General features: G+C 42.0%; 1 protein-coding gene across 6 annotated transcripts in view; it reads left to right on the forward strand.

Moving 5' to 3' along the window:
• The window catches only part of TBC1D8 (TBC1 domain family member 8), a 132,673-nt gene that overhangs the window by 40,824 nt on the left and 76,396 nt on the right, over nt 1-15,453 (forward strand). For 3 of the 6 annotated variants that reach the window (XR_002516792.2, XR_001894345.3, XM_003909037.4), the window contains exon 2: nt 14,862-15,017. The exons of 1 other annotated variant lie outside the window; for it this stretch is intronic. Coding sequence is in view for 3 of the 5 variants with exons in the window: in XM_003909037.4 (XP_003909086.1) it covers nt 14,862-15,017 (156 nt within the window). In the remaining 2 variants the exon portion in view is untranslated. Of the gene's footprint in view, nt 1-733; nt 1,264-14,861; nt 15,018-15,453 lie in introns of those variants that run through there. 2 more of the 6 variants (XM_009184793.4, XM_003909036.4) reach the window with 2 other exon arrangements.

Here is a 15,453-nt window from a genome sequence, read left to right on the forward strand (position 1 = left end):
CATTTTTTTCTTTTTACTAGTCGTTAGAAAGGACGTCATATGGTCTTTTTTGGTTATTTGTGACTTTTCATGAATAAAAGTTTTCCCTTTGTTCTGGTTCTTTTTTTTTTTTTTTGAGATGGAGTTTCGCCCTTGTTGGTTGCCCAGGTTGGAGTGCAGTGGTGTGATCTTGGCTCACTGCAACCTCCACCTCCTGGGTTCAAGTGATTCTCCTACCTCAGCTTCCCAAGTAGCCAGGATTACAGGTGTGTACCACCACGCCTGGCTAATTTTTTTTGTATTTTTAGTAGAGATGGGGTTTTACCGTATGGGCCAGGCTGGTGTTGAATTTCTGACTTCAGGTGATCCACCTGCCTCGGCCTCCCAAAGTGCTGGGATTACAGACGTGATCCACTGTGTCCGGCCTGTTCTGGTTCTTTATTTGCTTTTCTCTCCAACCCTCAAAAACAGTGACAGCAGCCAAAGCAAACAGTCCTAGCATGAAGACAGCTATGTAGTGCAGCTGGTTTCCCCACAGTGGCTTGTGGTGCACTGTGAAGGTGCTGTCACAGTTTAATGGCTTGTGTATAGTAAGAAGTCCTTCTATTACTCCAGGAATAACGTTTTCCATCATTGAGCTGCTCAGATGTACTTCTTCTGGGCCCAAAGCTGTTAGGGAAGGCATACTTTAATGTGGGTGGGAGTGGGGCGGGGAAGAGGGAAGGGTGTTACTGTTTTTTTAAGAATGGGTTTTATTATGCTATGGTGCTATTATTGGTAAGAGCAGAGCACTCTGCCACCACTGCCTGTGGTTAGCACAAGGCCCAACACAGTAGTTATAAAAACCATTAAGCCATGGGAAGGCTTCTCTGAGTACCCCTGTTTGCCCTGAATCAGTAGCTGTCATTTCGTCTCAGACTTAGTACCATCCCTGTGCATCAGATCCAGCCAGAATGAAAGAATTGCCGTACTATTGCTTAGAAGCAAATTATTAGTAGGCCTCTATTTGGGCCCTAATTATAAAACTTGTCACTCGACATCTATCTCAGCCAGAGTTGTTATTCTAAGAGCCTAAAAATAGGAGTGTTGTGCTCGCGGAGACGCCAGGAGGATTTTCCTGTAGCGCCAGACAAGCCATATGGAACTGCTGCGGAAGGGAAAGCAGGATGCACGAGGCGGTGGCCCCGCAGCCCTTGAGTGGGGCCTCGTTCCTGGAGATGCAGCAGAGAATTTGCCGGTTCAGGTTTGTGGAGGGAAAGTCAGTCTGAATGTAGATGGAACGAGGTTTGTAGATGATGATGTAGTTCTAAAAATAAGTGTTTGCCTGTCTCTAACCAGTTCTCACCCAGTGGGCTCTGAAGCCAGGGCAGGGGAGGCCCGGCATCATCTCTCAGTGCTCAGGGCCTCAGCTGCCTCATCCCATTGGCAGAAAGGTGGTGGGAGGATCAGATGAGAAAACATGCACGTGGGATAGGAAGGACAGCAGTATTTTTTTTTTTTAATGACCCTGCTCATAAGTATTGCCCAAAGGCCTCCTTGTGAGTTACCTTCAGCTTCCTTATAAAAGGACAGACTAAGTAGGGCTGTACCCTGTTGTGGAAGCATGCATTAACATTTTGCCACATAGTTGCTTTCTCTATGTGTATATATGTATATATTTTTGTCTTTGACCCGTTTGAAATTTGCAGACATGTTATCCAAATTTCTGATAATGTTGAAGGCATTCTTTGCCATGTTAACCTTTTTTTTGTTTGCCCATCCAGCAAAAACTTACGGGTAATCCTTTCTTTCTGACTTTTCTTTTCTCACCCCTGTCTTCCCCTTGTCTGCAGAGTTGTGCCAGGGCCTCTCACTGCCCTGCCTCCCAGCTTTGCATCTCCTCTATGGTGCTGGTCCTTGGTACCGTGGGTGGTTCCACCCTTAGTGCTCTAGTTTACCCCCTGGTTTCATGCCTCTCCACCGCCCCAACCTTGGGTTCCTATGGTGGCAGTTTGCATTTGCACAGATATGGGGGGTCACTCTTCCCACTTCTCTGCAGGTGGGCACTGATTGGCTTGAGTTTCCTTGACAATTTTTAAAGAAATCAACTTTATTTTTTAGAACAGTTTTAGATTTGCAGAAAAATCGTGAGGATAGTACAGAGGGTTCTGGTATACCCCATACCTGGTTTTGGCTTCTGTGCTATTGACAACTTGTATTGGTATGGTATATTTGTTACAATTAATGAACTGATATTGTTACATTATTGTGGTAGGCTGAATAAAGTCTCCATCCTGTGAATGTTAGGCCCCCTGTGACAAGGGAGCATTAAGCTAGTAGATGGAATTAACGTTGCTAATCAGCTGACCTTAAAAAGGGGAGATTATCCTGGAGTAATGGTGGGCGGCGGGGTGGGGCGCCAATGTGATCACAAGGGTTCTTATAACTGGATGAGGGGATCCGAAGAGAGGACCAAAGAGTTGGTAGCGTGGGAAGAACTTGGCCTGATGTTGCTGGTCTTGGAGATGGAGCAAGGGGCCCTGAGCCAAGTAAAGTTGTGGGTCTCAGAAGCTGGAAAGGGCAAGCAGACGGAGACTTGCACCTGTCACCACCTCGACCCTAGCTCAGTGCGTTCTGTATCAGACTCATACATTTGTTTTGTTTGAAGCTATTATGGTTGTGGTAGCTTGTTATGGCAGTGGTAAAAAATGAATACAATTATTATTAACCAGAGTCCGTGTCTTACTCAGATTTCCCTCGTCTTGTGTTCCAGGATTCCATTCAGGACATCACATTACATTTAGTTGTCAACGTGGCGGGGACAGTTTCTCAGACTTTCCCTGTTTTGAATGATCTTCACAGTTTTGAGAAAATGCTGGTCCTGTGTTTTGTAGAACGTCCCTCAGTTGGGATTTATCTGATGTTTTTCTTGTGGTAGATTAGGGTGATTGGCTTTGGGAGACGAACACCACAGAGATAAAGTGCCATTCTCATCAATTCATACCGAGGGGACATTCTCCCCTCCCCTCTTTTTCTTTCTCTTGTTTTGTTTTTTGAGACAGAGCCTTGCTGTCTCGCCCAAGCTGGAAATGCAGTGATGATCATAGCTCACTACAACCTCAAACTTTTGGCTCAGGTCATCCTCCCACCTCAGCCTGCTGAGTAGCCAGGACTACAGGCGCCTGCTATCATGCCAGGCTCAAGGGTACCTTCTGTCAACATGACTTATCTTTATGGATGCTGTCGTCAGTCACCTGGCTGAGGTAGTATTTGTCAGGTTTCTTCAATGTAAAGTTACTTCCCCCACTTTTCATACTGTGGATTGTGTGTGGTTAGCATTCCTTACTTTTTGACACTGTAAATGGTTCCAGGCTCATCTTGTATATTTCCTGCTCCAGTTCCAGAAGGAGCCATGTCTCCAAGGAGCCCTGGTTCCTTTTATTGGAGCATGGAAGTAGAAACCAAATCTGCACCCTACATGTGCTCATTGCTTCTAGACCCTCTCAGAGGGCAAGGAATTTTTTTCCTGACAGAGCAAGGAAATACATCTGTGTGAGTTTACTTTTGTATATATGCATCTCTATAGATATTTCTCCATGCAACTGTATTAGGATTCTCCAGGGAGACAGAACCTCTAGGATATATATCTTCCTCTGCCTTTTTTTTCCTGTCTCAGCCCTCAGCCAGTTGGATAGTGCCTGCCCACAGGGAGACTGGATCTTCTATACTTAGTCCACGGATTCAAATGCTTGTCTCTTTTGGAAACACCCTCACAGATATCCCCAGAAATAATGCTTTACCAGCGACTGGGGTATCTCTTAGCCTAGTCAAGTTGACACCTACAATTAACCATCACAGTAACCCTTTGTATCTATAGTAAGCTGAACCTGAGTTCACACCTGTCTCTGACTCTAGTTCATTACCATCTGGATCATTCTTGCCTCTTTCCCTTGCCTGTCTGTAAGCTCCTACTGCACAAGTGAGAAACCTGGCTCTCACGCTCTGCCGTCCCTTTTCTTAAGGGTTCATTTACAATATACTGATGCTCCTTAGCTTATGATGGGGTTACATCCCAATAAACTCATCCTAGGTTGAAAATACCGTAGTAAAAAATGCATTGAATACACCTGACCCTCCAAACATTATAGCTTAGCCTCACCCACCTTAAACGTTCTCAGAACACTTAACATGAGCTTACAGTTAGGCAAAGTCTTCTAACACAAAGCATATTTGATAACAAAGTGTGAATATCTCATGTAATATATTGAATACAGTGCACTGTAGAGCACAGTACCGGTTATTTATCTTTGTGATCACGGGGCTTACTGGAACCTGCAGCTCACAGCTGCTGCCCAGCATCACGAGAGAGTGCCATGCCTTGCACCACTAGCCTGGGAAAAGGTGAAAGTTCAAAATTCAAAGGATGGTTTCTACCGAATGTGTATGGCTTTCATACCATTGTAAAGCCAAAAAAAACCGTAAGTGGAACCATTGTTAGGCGGGGACCATCTGTGCGTGCGAAGTAGTTTCAGGGTTGTTAACCTGTGGCCCATGGAGTCCTGTACTTGTGTATGGTTCTTTGCCTTCCTTTCCACAGACTCCACTTATTTCCACAATTACTTAGAGCTGTCCCCTATTTCCCTCACTCCTCGCACTGAGGCTGTTTCATACATGTGTAGTACAGTCAGGTTGCTGGGTCACGTCCTGCATTAAATCCAGGGGTCCCCCTGACCTCCTAAAGGATTTATTTTTAAAGCTTGCAAACATTAGGGTTTACTCTTTGTCCTGTAAAGTTCTGTGGATTTTGACACAGTGTCATGCATCCCCAGTCACAATATTATACAGAATAGTTTTCATTGCCCTAAAATTCCCTGAGGTTTGACTGATTTAACTTTTTCCCGCTAGCAACCACCTGTCTTTCTACTCTTGCTATAGTTTTACCTTTTCCTTTTTCTGGAATAAGTGGAATCATACAGTATGTAGCTTTCTTAGGAGGGCGTCTGTCCCTTAACAATATGCTTTTAAGTTTCCTGTGTGTGAAAAGTCATGGCTTGATAGATTTTTTTTTTTAAATCACAGGATAATACTCTAGTGAATGGATCTAACCACAGTTTGGTTATCCATTCACCTATTGAAGGACATCTTGGTTGCATCCAGTTTTAGGTAATTATGAATAAAGCTGCCATAAACATTCATATGCAGGTTTTTCTGTAGACAAATGTTTTTACATCAGTTGGGTAAATACCTAGGCACGTGATTGCAGGGATCATACGATAAGGCTGTGTTTAGTTTTGTACAAAACTATCAAATGATCTTCTAGGTGGCTGTGCATTTTGTATTACCCTCAGCAACGAATGAGTCCCTGTTGCTACACATCCTCACAACTGGTATCATCAGTTTCTTGGATTTTAGCCATTCTATGAAGTATATAATGGTATCTTGTTTTAATTTGCAATTTCCTAGTGACAAAAGATGTTGGACGTTTTATATATTTATTTATATATATATATATATATATATATAAATTTTTTTTTTTTTTTTAAATTTGAGACAGAGTCTGGTCTGTCGTCCAGGCTGGAGTGTAGTGGCACAATCTAGGCTCACTGCAACCTCCGCCTCCTGGTTCAAGCGATTCTCCTGCTTCAGCCTCCCAAGTAACTGGGATTACAGGCACGTGTGCCACCACACCCAGCTGAGTTTTGTATTTTTAGTACAAACAGGGTTTCGCCATGTTGGCCAGGGTGGTTGCAAAACATTTCATACGTTATTTGTCATCTATATATCTTTGGTGAGATATCTATTCAGACTTTTTTGCCTATTTTTAATTGGGTCATTTGTTTTCTTATTGTTGAGCTTTAAGCATTCTTCGTATGTTTTGGATATAAGTCCTTTATCAGAAGTGTTTTGCAAGTACTTTCTCTCAGTCAGTGGCTTGTCTTTTGGTACTCAAGTGTCCTTTGCAGAGCAAAAGTTTTAAAATAAATTCCAATATCAAATTTTCCCCACAGATCGTGCTTTTGGTGTTATCTCTACAGAGTCATCGCCATACTCAAAGTCATCTAGGCCTTCTCCTACGTTATGTTGTAGAATATATATATATATTTTTTTGAGATAGAGTTTTGCTCTTGTTGCCCAGGCTGGAGTGCAATGGTGCGGCTTTCTGCAACCTCCACCTCCCGGGTTCAAGCGATTCTCCTGTCTCAGCCTCCTGAGTCTCAGCGCATGCCACCATGCCCGGCTAATTTTTGCGTTTTTTGTAGAGACGGTTTCATCATATTGGTCAGGCAGGTCTTGAATGCCTGACCTCAGGTGATCCTCCCGACTCGGCCTCCTAAAGTGCTGGGATTACAGGCATGAGCCACCGCGCCTGGCCAGTGTTGTAGAAGTTTTATAGTTTTGTGTTTTACATGTAGGTTTATGAGCCATTTCGAATTACTTTTTGTGAAAGATGTAAGGTCTGTGTCTGGGTTCATTTCTTTGCATATGGATGTCTAGTGGTTTAACACTATTTGTTGAAAAAATTATCCTTTTCCACTGAACTACCTTTGGTTTTTGTCAACGGTAAGTATTTAGTAAGTATTGACTTACATATCTGATCTATTGCTAGTATCACAACACTGTCTTGATTACTGTAGCTTTGTAGCAAGTCTTGAAATGGCAAAGTGTGAGTCCTCCAACTTTGTTCTTCTTCTCCAGTATTGTGTTGGCTTGTCTGTATCTTGACATTTTTGTATCAACTTTAGAATCAGTTATCAATATTTACAAAATAGTGTGTGGGATTTCTATTGAGATTGCATTGAATCTGTAGATCAAATTGGGAGGAATTACATCTTAACAGTATTAAATCTTCTAAACCATGAACATGGAATATCTATCTGTTTAGATCTTTGATTTCTTTCATCAGAGTTTTGTAGTTTAACACAAATAAAGCCTGTGCATATTTAGTTAGGCTTATGCCTAACAAAAATACCTTTTACTGTTGTCAGTGGTAATTTTTTTTTTCCAAATTCTAGTTGTTCAAATTCCAGTTGTTCCAATTCCAGTTGTTCTAGTTGCTGGTATGTAGGAGAGATGTTATCATATTAACCTTGAATCCTGCAGCCTTGTTCTACTTGCTTATTAGTTCCTTTAGATTTTCTTGCTGATTCTCTGAGATTTTTCTACAAAGACAGGCATATCATCTGTGAACAAAATTTTGTTTTTTTCTTCTCTCTCTCTCTATATATATACATATCTTTTATTTTCACTTTTTATCTTACTGCATTAACTAGAACTTTTAGTACGATGTTGAATAGGAGTGATGCAAGAAGACATTCTTGTCTTGTTCCTGGTTTTAGTGGGGAAGTATCTAGTTTCTTATCATTAAGTATGATGTTAACTGTAGGGAGTTTTTCTGTAACTGTTTTGTATTAATTGCTTCTTTCTTTCTCTTTCTCTCTCCCTCCCCTCCCGTCCCCTCCGCTTTCTCTTGTCAAAAAAACAAAAAACAAAACAAAAAAACCAAAAAAAACCCCAAACAAACAAACAGGATGCATGTGCAGAATGTGCAGGTTTGTTACATAGGTATGCGTGTGCCATGGTGGTTTGCTGTACCTATTGACCCATCCTCTAAATTCCTTCCACTCACCCCCCACCCCCCAACAGGGCCCCTCTCTGTGTCCATGTGTTCTCATTGCTCAACTCCCGCTTACAAGTGAGAACATGAGATGTTTGGTTTTCTGTTCCTGCATTAGTTCGCTGAGGATCATGGCTTCCAGCTTCATCTATCCCTGCAAAGGACATGATCTCATTCCTTTTTATGGCTGCATAGTATTCCATAGTATATATGTACCACATTTTCTTTATCCTGTCTATCATTGATGGGCATTTGGGTTCGTTCCATGTCTTTGCTGTTATAAATAGTGCTGCAGTAAACATACATGTGCATGTATCTTTATAGGAGAATGATTTATATTCCTTTAGGTATATATGCAGTAATGGGATTGCTGGGTCAAATGGTATTTCTGATTCTAGATCCTTGACAAATTGCCATACTGTCTTCCATAATGGTTGAAGTAATTTACATTCCCACCAACAATGTAAAAGCATTCCTATTTCTTCACAGCCCCACCAGCAGCTATTGTTTTCTGACTTTTTAATAATTGCCGTTCTGACTGGCATGAGATGGTATCTCATTGTGGTTTTGATTTGCATTTCTCTGATCAGTGATGTTGAGCTTTTATTCATGTTTGTTGGCTGCGTAAATATCTTCTTCTGAGAAGTATCTGTTCATATCCTTTAGCCACTTTTTGATGGAGTTATTTAGTGTTTTCTTGTAAATATGTTTAAGTTCTTTGTAAATTCTGGATATTAGATCTTTGTCAGATGAATAGAAAAAATTTTCTCCCATCTGTAGGTTGCCTCTTCACTCTGATACTAATTTCTTTTGCTGTGCAGAAGAGCTTTAGTTTAAAATTATATCACATCTGTCAATTTTGACTTTTGTTGCAGTTGCTTTTGGCATTTTAGTCATGAAGTCTATGCCCATGCCTATGTCCTGGATGGTATTGCCTAGATTTTCTTCTAGGGTTTTTATGGTTTTGGGTTTTACATTTTAGTCTTTAATCCACCTTGAGTTAATTTTTGTATAAGGCGTAAGGAAGGGGTCCAGTTTCAGTTTTCTGCGTATAGCTAGCCAGTTTTCCCAGCACAGTTTACTGAGTAGGAGATTCTTTCCCTATTGCTTGTTTTTGTCATGTTTGTTGAAGATCAGGTGGTTGTAGATGTGTGGTGTTATTTCTAAGGTTCTGCTCCATTGGTCTATATGCCTGCTTTGGTACCAGTACCATGCCATTTTGGTTATTGTAGCTTTGTAGTATAGTTTGAAATCAGGTAGTATGTACTAAAAATAAATACATTTTTAGTAGTATTTTCAGCTTTGTTCTTTTTGTTTAGGATTGTCTTGGCTATATGGGGTCTTTTTTGATTCCATATGAAATTTAAAATAGTTTTTTTCTAATAGTGTGAAGAATGTCAATGGTAGTTTAATGGGAATAGCATTGAATCTATGACTTTCTTTGGGCAGTATGGCCATTTTCACAATATTGATTCTTCCTATCCATGAGGATGGAATGTTTTTCCATTTGTTTGTGTCCTCTCTCGTTTCCTTGAGCAGTGGTTTGTAGTTCTCTTTGAAGAGATCCTTCACATGCCTTGTTAGCTATATTCCTAGGTATTTTATTCTCTTTGTAGTGATGGTGAGTGGGAGTTCATTCATGATTTGGCTCTCTGCTTGTCTATTGTTGGTGTATAGGAATGCTTGTGATTTTTGCACATTGGTTTTGTAGCCTGAGACTTTACTGATGTTACCTCTCAGTTCAAGAAGTTTTTGGGCTGAGATGGTGGGGTTTTCTAATTATAAAATTATGTCATCTGTAAACAGAGACAACTTGATTTCCTCTCTTCCTATCTGAATTGGCCAGAACTTCCAGTGCTATGTTGAATAGGAGTGATGAGAGAGGGCATCCTTGTCTTATACTGGTTTTCAATGGAAATGCTTCCAGCTTTTGCCCATTCAGTGCGATATTGACTGTGGGTTTGTCATAAGTAACTCTTATTATTTTGAGTTATGTTCCATCAATACCTAGTTTATTGAGAATTTTTAACATGAAGGGATGTTGAATTTTATCAAAGGCCTTTCCTGCATCTGTTGAGATAATCATGTGGTTTTTGTCTTTGATTCTGTTCATGTGATAGATTATGTTTATTGATTTGCATATTTTGAAGCAGCCTTGGATCCCAGGGGTGAAGCTGACTTAATCATGGTGGATATGTGTTTTGCTGTGCTGCTGGATTCGGTTTGCCAGTATCTTATTGAGGATTTTCACATCGATGCTCATCAGGGATATTAGTCTGAAGTTTTCATTTTTTGTGTGTGTCTCTTCCCGGTTTTGGTATCAGGATGATGCTGGCTTCATAAAATGAGTTAGGGAGGAGTCCCTCCTTTTCAATTGTTTGGAATAGTTTCAGAAGGAATGGTACCAGCTACTCTTTGTATTTCTGATAGAATTCAGCTGTGAATCCATCTGGTCCTGGGCATTTTTTGGTTGGTAGGCTATTAATTACTGCCTCAATTTCAGAGCTTGTTATTGGTTTATTCAGGGATTCGACTTCTTCCTGGTTTAGTCTTGGTAGGGTGTATGCATCCAGGGATTTATCCATTTCTTCTAGATTTTCTAGTTTATTTATGTAGAACTATTTATAGTATTCCCTGATGGCAGTTTGTATTTTTGTGATGTCAGTGGTGATATCCCCTTTATCATTTTTATCCCCTTTATCATTTTTCATTGTGTCTATTTGATGCTTCTCTCTCTTTATTAGTCTAGCTAGCAGTCTACCTATTTTGTTAATTTTTTCAAAAACCGTCTCCTGGGTTCATTGATTTTTTTTTTTTTGGAGGGTTTTTCGTGTCTGTATCTCCTTCAATTCTTCTCTGATCTTAGTTATTTCTTGTCTTCTGCTAGCTTTTGGATTAGTTTGCTCTTGCTTCTTTAGCTCTTTTAATTGGGATGTTAGGGTCTTGATTTGAGATCTTTCTAGCTTTCTGATGTGGGGTTTAAGTGCTGTAAATTTCCCTCTTAACACTGCTTTAGCTGTGTCCCAGAGATTCTGGTACATTGTCTTTTTGTTCTCATTGGTTTCAAATAACTTCTTGATTTCTGCCATAGTTTCATAATTTACCCAGGAGTCTTTCAGGAACAGGTTGTTCAATTTCCATGAAATTGTATGGTTTTGATTAATTTTTTATTTTTTATTTTATTATTATTATTATTATTATTATTATTATTTGAGACAGAGTCTTACTCTGTCACCCAGGCTGGAGTGCAGTGGTGCAATCTCAGCTCACTGAAACCTCTGCCTCCTAGGTTCACGCCATTCTCCTGCCTCTCAGCCTCCTGAGTAGCTGGGACCACAGGCGCCCGCTACCACTTCTGGCTAATTTTTTATATTTTTAGTAGAGACGGAGCTTCACCATGTTAGCTAGGATGGTATCAATCTCCTGACCTCGTGATCTGCCCGCTTCGGCCTCCCAAAGTGCTGGGATTACAGGCGTGAGCCACCACGCCTGGCTTGATTGAATTTTTTAATCCTGAGTTCTAGTTTGATTGCACTGTGGCCTGAGAGACTGTTTGTTATGATTTCAGTTCTTTTGTATTTGCTGAGGAGTGTTTTACTTCCAGTTATGTGGTCGATTTTAGAATAAGTGCCATGTGCCACTGAGAAGAATGTATACGCTGTTGATTTGGGGTAGAGAGTTCTGGAGACGTCTACTAGGTCCGCTTGATTCAGAGCTGAGTTCAAGTCCCGAATATCTTTGTTAATTTTATGTCTCATTGATCTGTCTAATACTGACGGTGGGGTGTTGTAATCTCCCACTATTGTTTGGGAGTCTAAGTCTCTCTCTCTTTTTTTTTTTTGAGACAGAGTTTCACTCTTGTTGCCCAGGCTGGAAAGCAGTGGCGTGATCTCAGCTCACTGCAACATCCGCCCCTTGATTTCAAGTGATTCTCCTGTCTCAGCCTCCTGAGTAGCCCCCGCCACCACACCTGGCTGATTTTGTATTTTTAGTAGAGGCAGCGTTTCACTATGTTGGTCAAGCTGGTCTTGAACTCCTGACCTCAGGTAATCCGCCGCCCTCAGTCAAAAGTCCTCACATACAACTTTTGATCCCTAAAAATGTAACTGCTAATAACTTACTGTTAACTAGAAGCCTCACTGATAAAACAGTTGGTTAACACATTTTTGTGTGCTATGTGTATTATATGCTGTGTTCTGACAATAAAGTAGAGAAAAGGTTAAGAAAATTATAACGAACAGAAAATATATTTACTCTTCAGTAAGTGGAAGGGATCATCATAAAGGTCTTCATCCTCATCATCTTTATGTTGAGTAGCCTGAAGAGGAGGAGGGGGTTGGCCTTGCTGGCTCGGGGTGGCAGAGGCAGAAGAGACTCCACATATTAGTGGACTCATACAGTTCAAACCTGTGTTGTTCAGGGGTCAGCTGTACACACATGTACATGTACAGACGTGTATTTCCTGGCTGTGTACACTGAGGGGACCTGGAGGCACCCCATTAGCAATAAGCACACCTGGCTTCCACATACTGGCTTTTAAATCCCATTCTTCACTAAAGAAACCAGAGTTTCTTGGAGAAATGGTGGCTGAGAGTAGTGAAAGTACAAGATGAAGCTGGAATTTTTTGTTGTTCCAGAAAATATGAAGAACGATGGGGACATATCCAAAGGACACAAAAACCTGCTTGAAGAGGTTCCCACTGGCCAAACCTGGGACAATCAGAGCATCAGAATATATGATAGTAATAGATTATAACCCATTGAAAAAAGGAGGAAAACATGAGGCCATACTGATATAAATAAGTGAATAATGAAATATTTGATGAGGAACAGGAAATTGCGTGGCTTCAGACTACTTCTCCACAGAATGTTCATTAATTACAAAGGAAAAAGGAGTAATTTTATAGTGCAGAAGCCTGGCAGCCCGTATGTGAGTGAAGTGATCAAAGCGAACATTACCAAGAATGGGACAAGTAGAGGTCATCTGCTACCTGATAGGATGTGGTGAAAAGAACACAGCATCACTTATGATTCTTGCCGAAAATATGTAACCTGAATCTAATCATAACCAGGCCTCAGACAAACCCAGACTTTGGGACATGCTACAAGAAAAACTGGCCTATAGGCCGGGCGCAGTGGCTCAAGCCTGTAATCTCAGCACTTTGGGAGGCCGAGGCGGGCAGATCACGAGGTCAGGAGATCGAGACCATCCTGACTAACACGGTGAAACCCCGTCTCCCTAAAAAATACAAAAAACTAGCCGGGCGTGGTGGCGGCGCCTGTAGTCCCAGCTACTTGGGAGGCTGAGGCAGGAGAATGGCGTGAACCCGGGAGGCGGAGCTTGCAGTGAGCTGAGATCAGGCCACTGCACTCCAGCCTGGGCGACACAGCGAGACTCCGTCAAAAAAAAAAAAAAAAAAAAAAAAACTAAAAACTGGCCTATAAAGCTTCAAAAGTGTCAAGGTCATGAGAGTCAGTGAAAGACTTCTCCAGATCCACGTAGTCCAAGGAGACTTGACAACTGAATGTGATTCTGAACTGAATCCATTGTAGCAAAAGGACGTTATTGGGACATTTGGCAACATGTGAATGGGTCTTATGATTAGATGGTGGGGCCATATCAATATTAATGTTCTGAATTTGATGGTTGTGCTGTGGTTATATAGGAGGATGCTGTGTTTGTACTAAATATATGACGGGGTGTTAGGTAAGTAACTTGCCCCCAGTGATTCAGTTTTTCTTTACACTTGAAGTTGTTAAACTATATAAGAATAGACATAGTAATTGCTCATGCAGCTGTGGCCCTTATTCAGGGCCTATTAGTTAAGGGTAATGTGTAAAGTAAATTGAGGACCTAATCTTCTCAGCCATCTTAGCCATCTAGATTCCCAGGCAATTGAGGATCAGGATGCCTTTTTTTTTTTTTTTTTTTTTTTTTAAACCAAGATCCTGCTCTGTCTCCCAGGGTAGGGCGCACTGGCATCATCACTGCTCACTGCAGCCTCGAACTCCCTAAGCTCAAGCTATCCTCCCGCCTCAGCCTCCTAAGTAGCTGGGAATACGGGCACTCGCCACCATGCCCAGCTAGTTCTTTAATTTTTTGTAGAGATGAGATCTCACTGTATTGCCCAGGCTGGTCTTAAGCTCCTGGGCTGAAGTGATCCATCTGCCTCGGCCTCTCAAAGTGCTGGGAGTACAGGCATGAGCCACTGCACCCAGCTTGGGATGCCTTTTTTGTTTGTTTTGTTGTTGTTTTTTGCCTGACATTGATTTCTGATGCCACTCATTACAACAAAATGCTAATCCTGCACTCACATTTCATGCTTTATGGTCTATAAAAGACTTTGATAGGTTTTCTTTTCTTTTCTTTTTTTTTGAGTTGGAGTTTCGCTGTTGTTGCCCAGGCTGGAGTGCAATGGTGTGATCTCAGCTTGCTGCAACCTCCACCTCCTGGGATCAAGCAATTCTCTTGCCTCAGCCTCCTTAGTAGCTGGGATTACAAGTGCCCGCCACCACGCCCATCTAATTTTTTGTATTTTTGGTAGAGATAGGGTTTCACCACGTTGGCCAGGCTGGTCTAGAACTCCTGACCTCAGGTGATCCTCCTGCCTTGGCCTCCCAAAGTGCTGGGATTACAGGTGTGAGCCACCATTCCCAACCGGTTTTCTTATTTACATCCCACAGTACCCTGGAGCAGGCAGGGATTATTCTGCCATGTTGGAGAGGAGGATAATGATGATAAAATAATAATACTGGGTGACATAGAGTACTTTTTATGGGCTTGTAATAGTTTAAGCACTTTGACTATTGGATACTTTAACTCATTTAATTATCCCAGTTACCTTACGAAGTAGGTAGACCGTGCTTATTTTGTTTCAACAAGGAATCCAGGGCACAGACAAGTTAAGTGATTTGCTAAGGCCCCACAGATTGAAAGTGGTGGAGCCAGGGTTTACATCAGGCAGTCTGAGTCCAGAGCCCCTGCTTATTTATGTGCTGGGTCAAAGCGCCTTAGCTAGGCTGGGTGACTGGTTTGGGGCCCTTCGTTCACTTCTTCATTGATTCAGCAAAGGAGTGCTGAGTGCCTGTCAGGGGCAGGTCCTGCTGCAGATGCAGACAGAGCCGTTGGCTCCATGGAGCTCAGGCTTTGTGAGGCGAGTCGAAGAACTGGACGTGAAACTGTCCCTGCCACCCCAGCATGGAGTCCAGACAGCGACCACATGCCTTGCACACAAGGAGCTGCCAGCTCCGTGCTCACGGGTGCACTTTCTTCTCTTCTCTTTTGAAGGTCGCCTGGTCGGCGCTCTGGATGCAGTGTTGGATTCCAATGCACGAGTCGCTCCATTTCGAATTCTGCTTCAAGTTCCCGGCTCCCAGGTTTACTCTCCCATAGCATGTGGTGAGTTACTGAATGGATCAGACGTTTACTGGGCCATAGCCACTGGTGAGTTTTGTTCCAGTTGGAATGTTCCAAACCTTAAGGTGTAAGCATGCTGAGTATCTGCATGTCGGTGAAGCTTGAAGGTAACACCTTTGGATAACTCCCTTATCTGCTTTCAGGAACTTAACTCCCCTCCCCTCCACTCCCCTTCCTTCCCCTTCCCTCCTCTCCCCTCCTCTCCCTTGCCCTCCTCTTCCTTCCTCTCCCCTTCTTCTCCTCCCCTCTCCTTTCCACCCCTCCCTCTCAACCTTTGCTTTGCCCTCCCATCTTTTTTTTTTTTTTATTAAACCATCAAAAGCACATAAAGGCTGTAATCTTGGGCAGCATAGCTTGGGCATGCCAGGCTTTCGATTGGTGTGTTTCTTGGTGCTCATATATTGTTGATAACGAATCGAGCCATTTTCTTCTTAATCTTGTTTCTGACTTAACACATATGCTC

The sequence above is a fragment of the Papio anubis genome, chromosome 14, assembly GCF_008728515.1.
Source record: "Papio anubis isolate 15944 chromosome 14, Panubis1.0, whole genome shotgun sequence".
In the NCBI taxonomy this organism is placed as follows: Eukaryota; Metazoa; Chordata; class Mammalia; order Primates; family Cercopithecidae; genus Papio; species Papio anubis.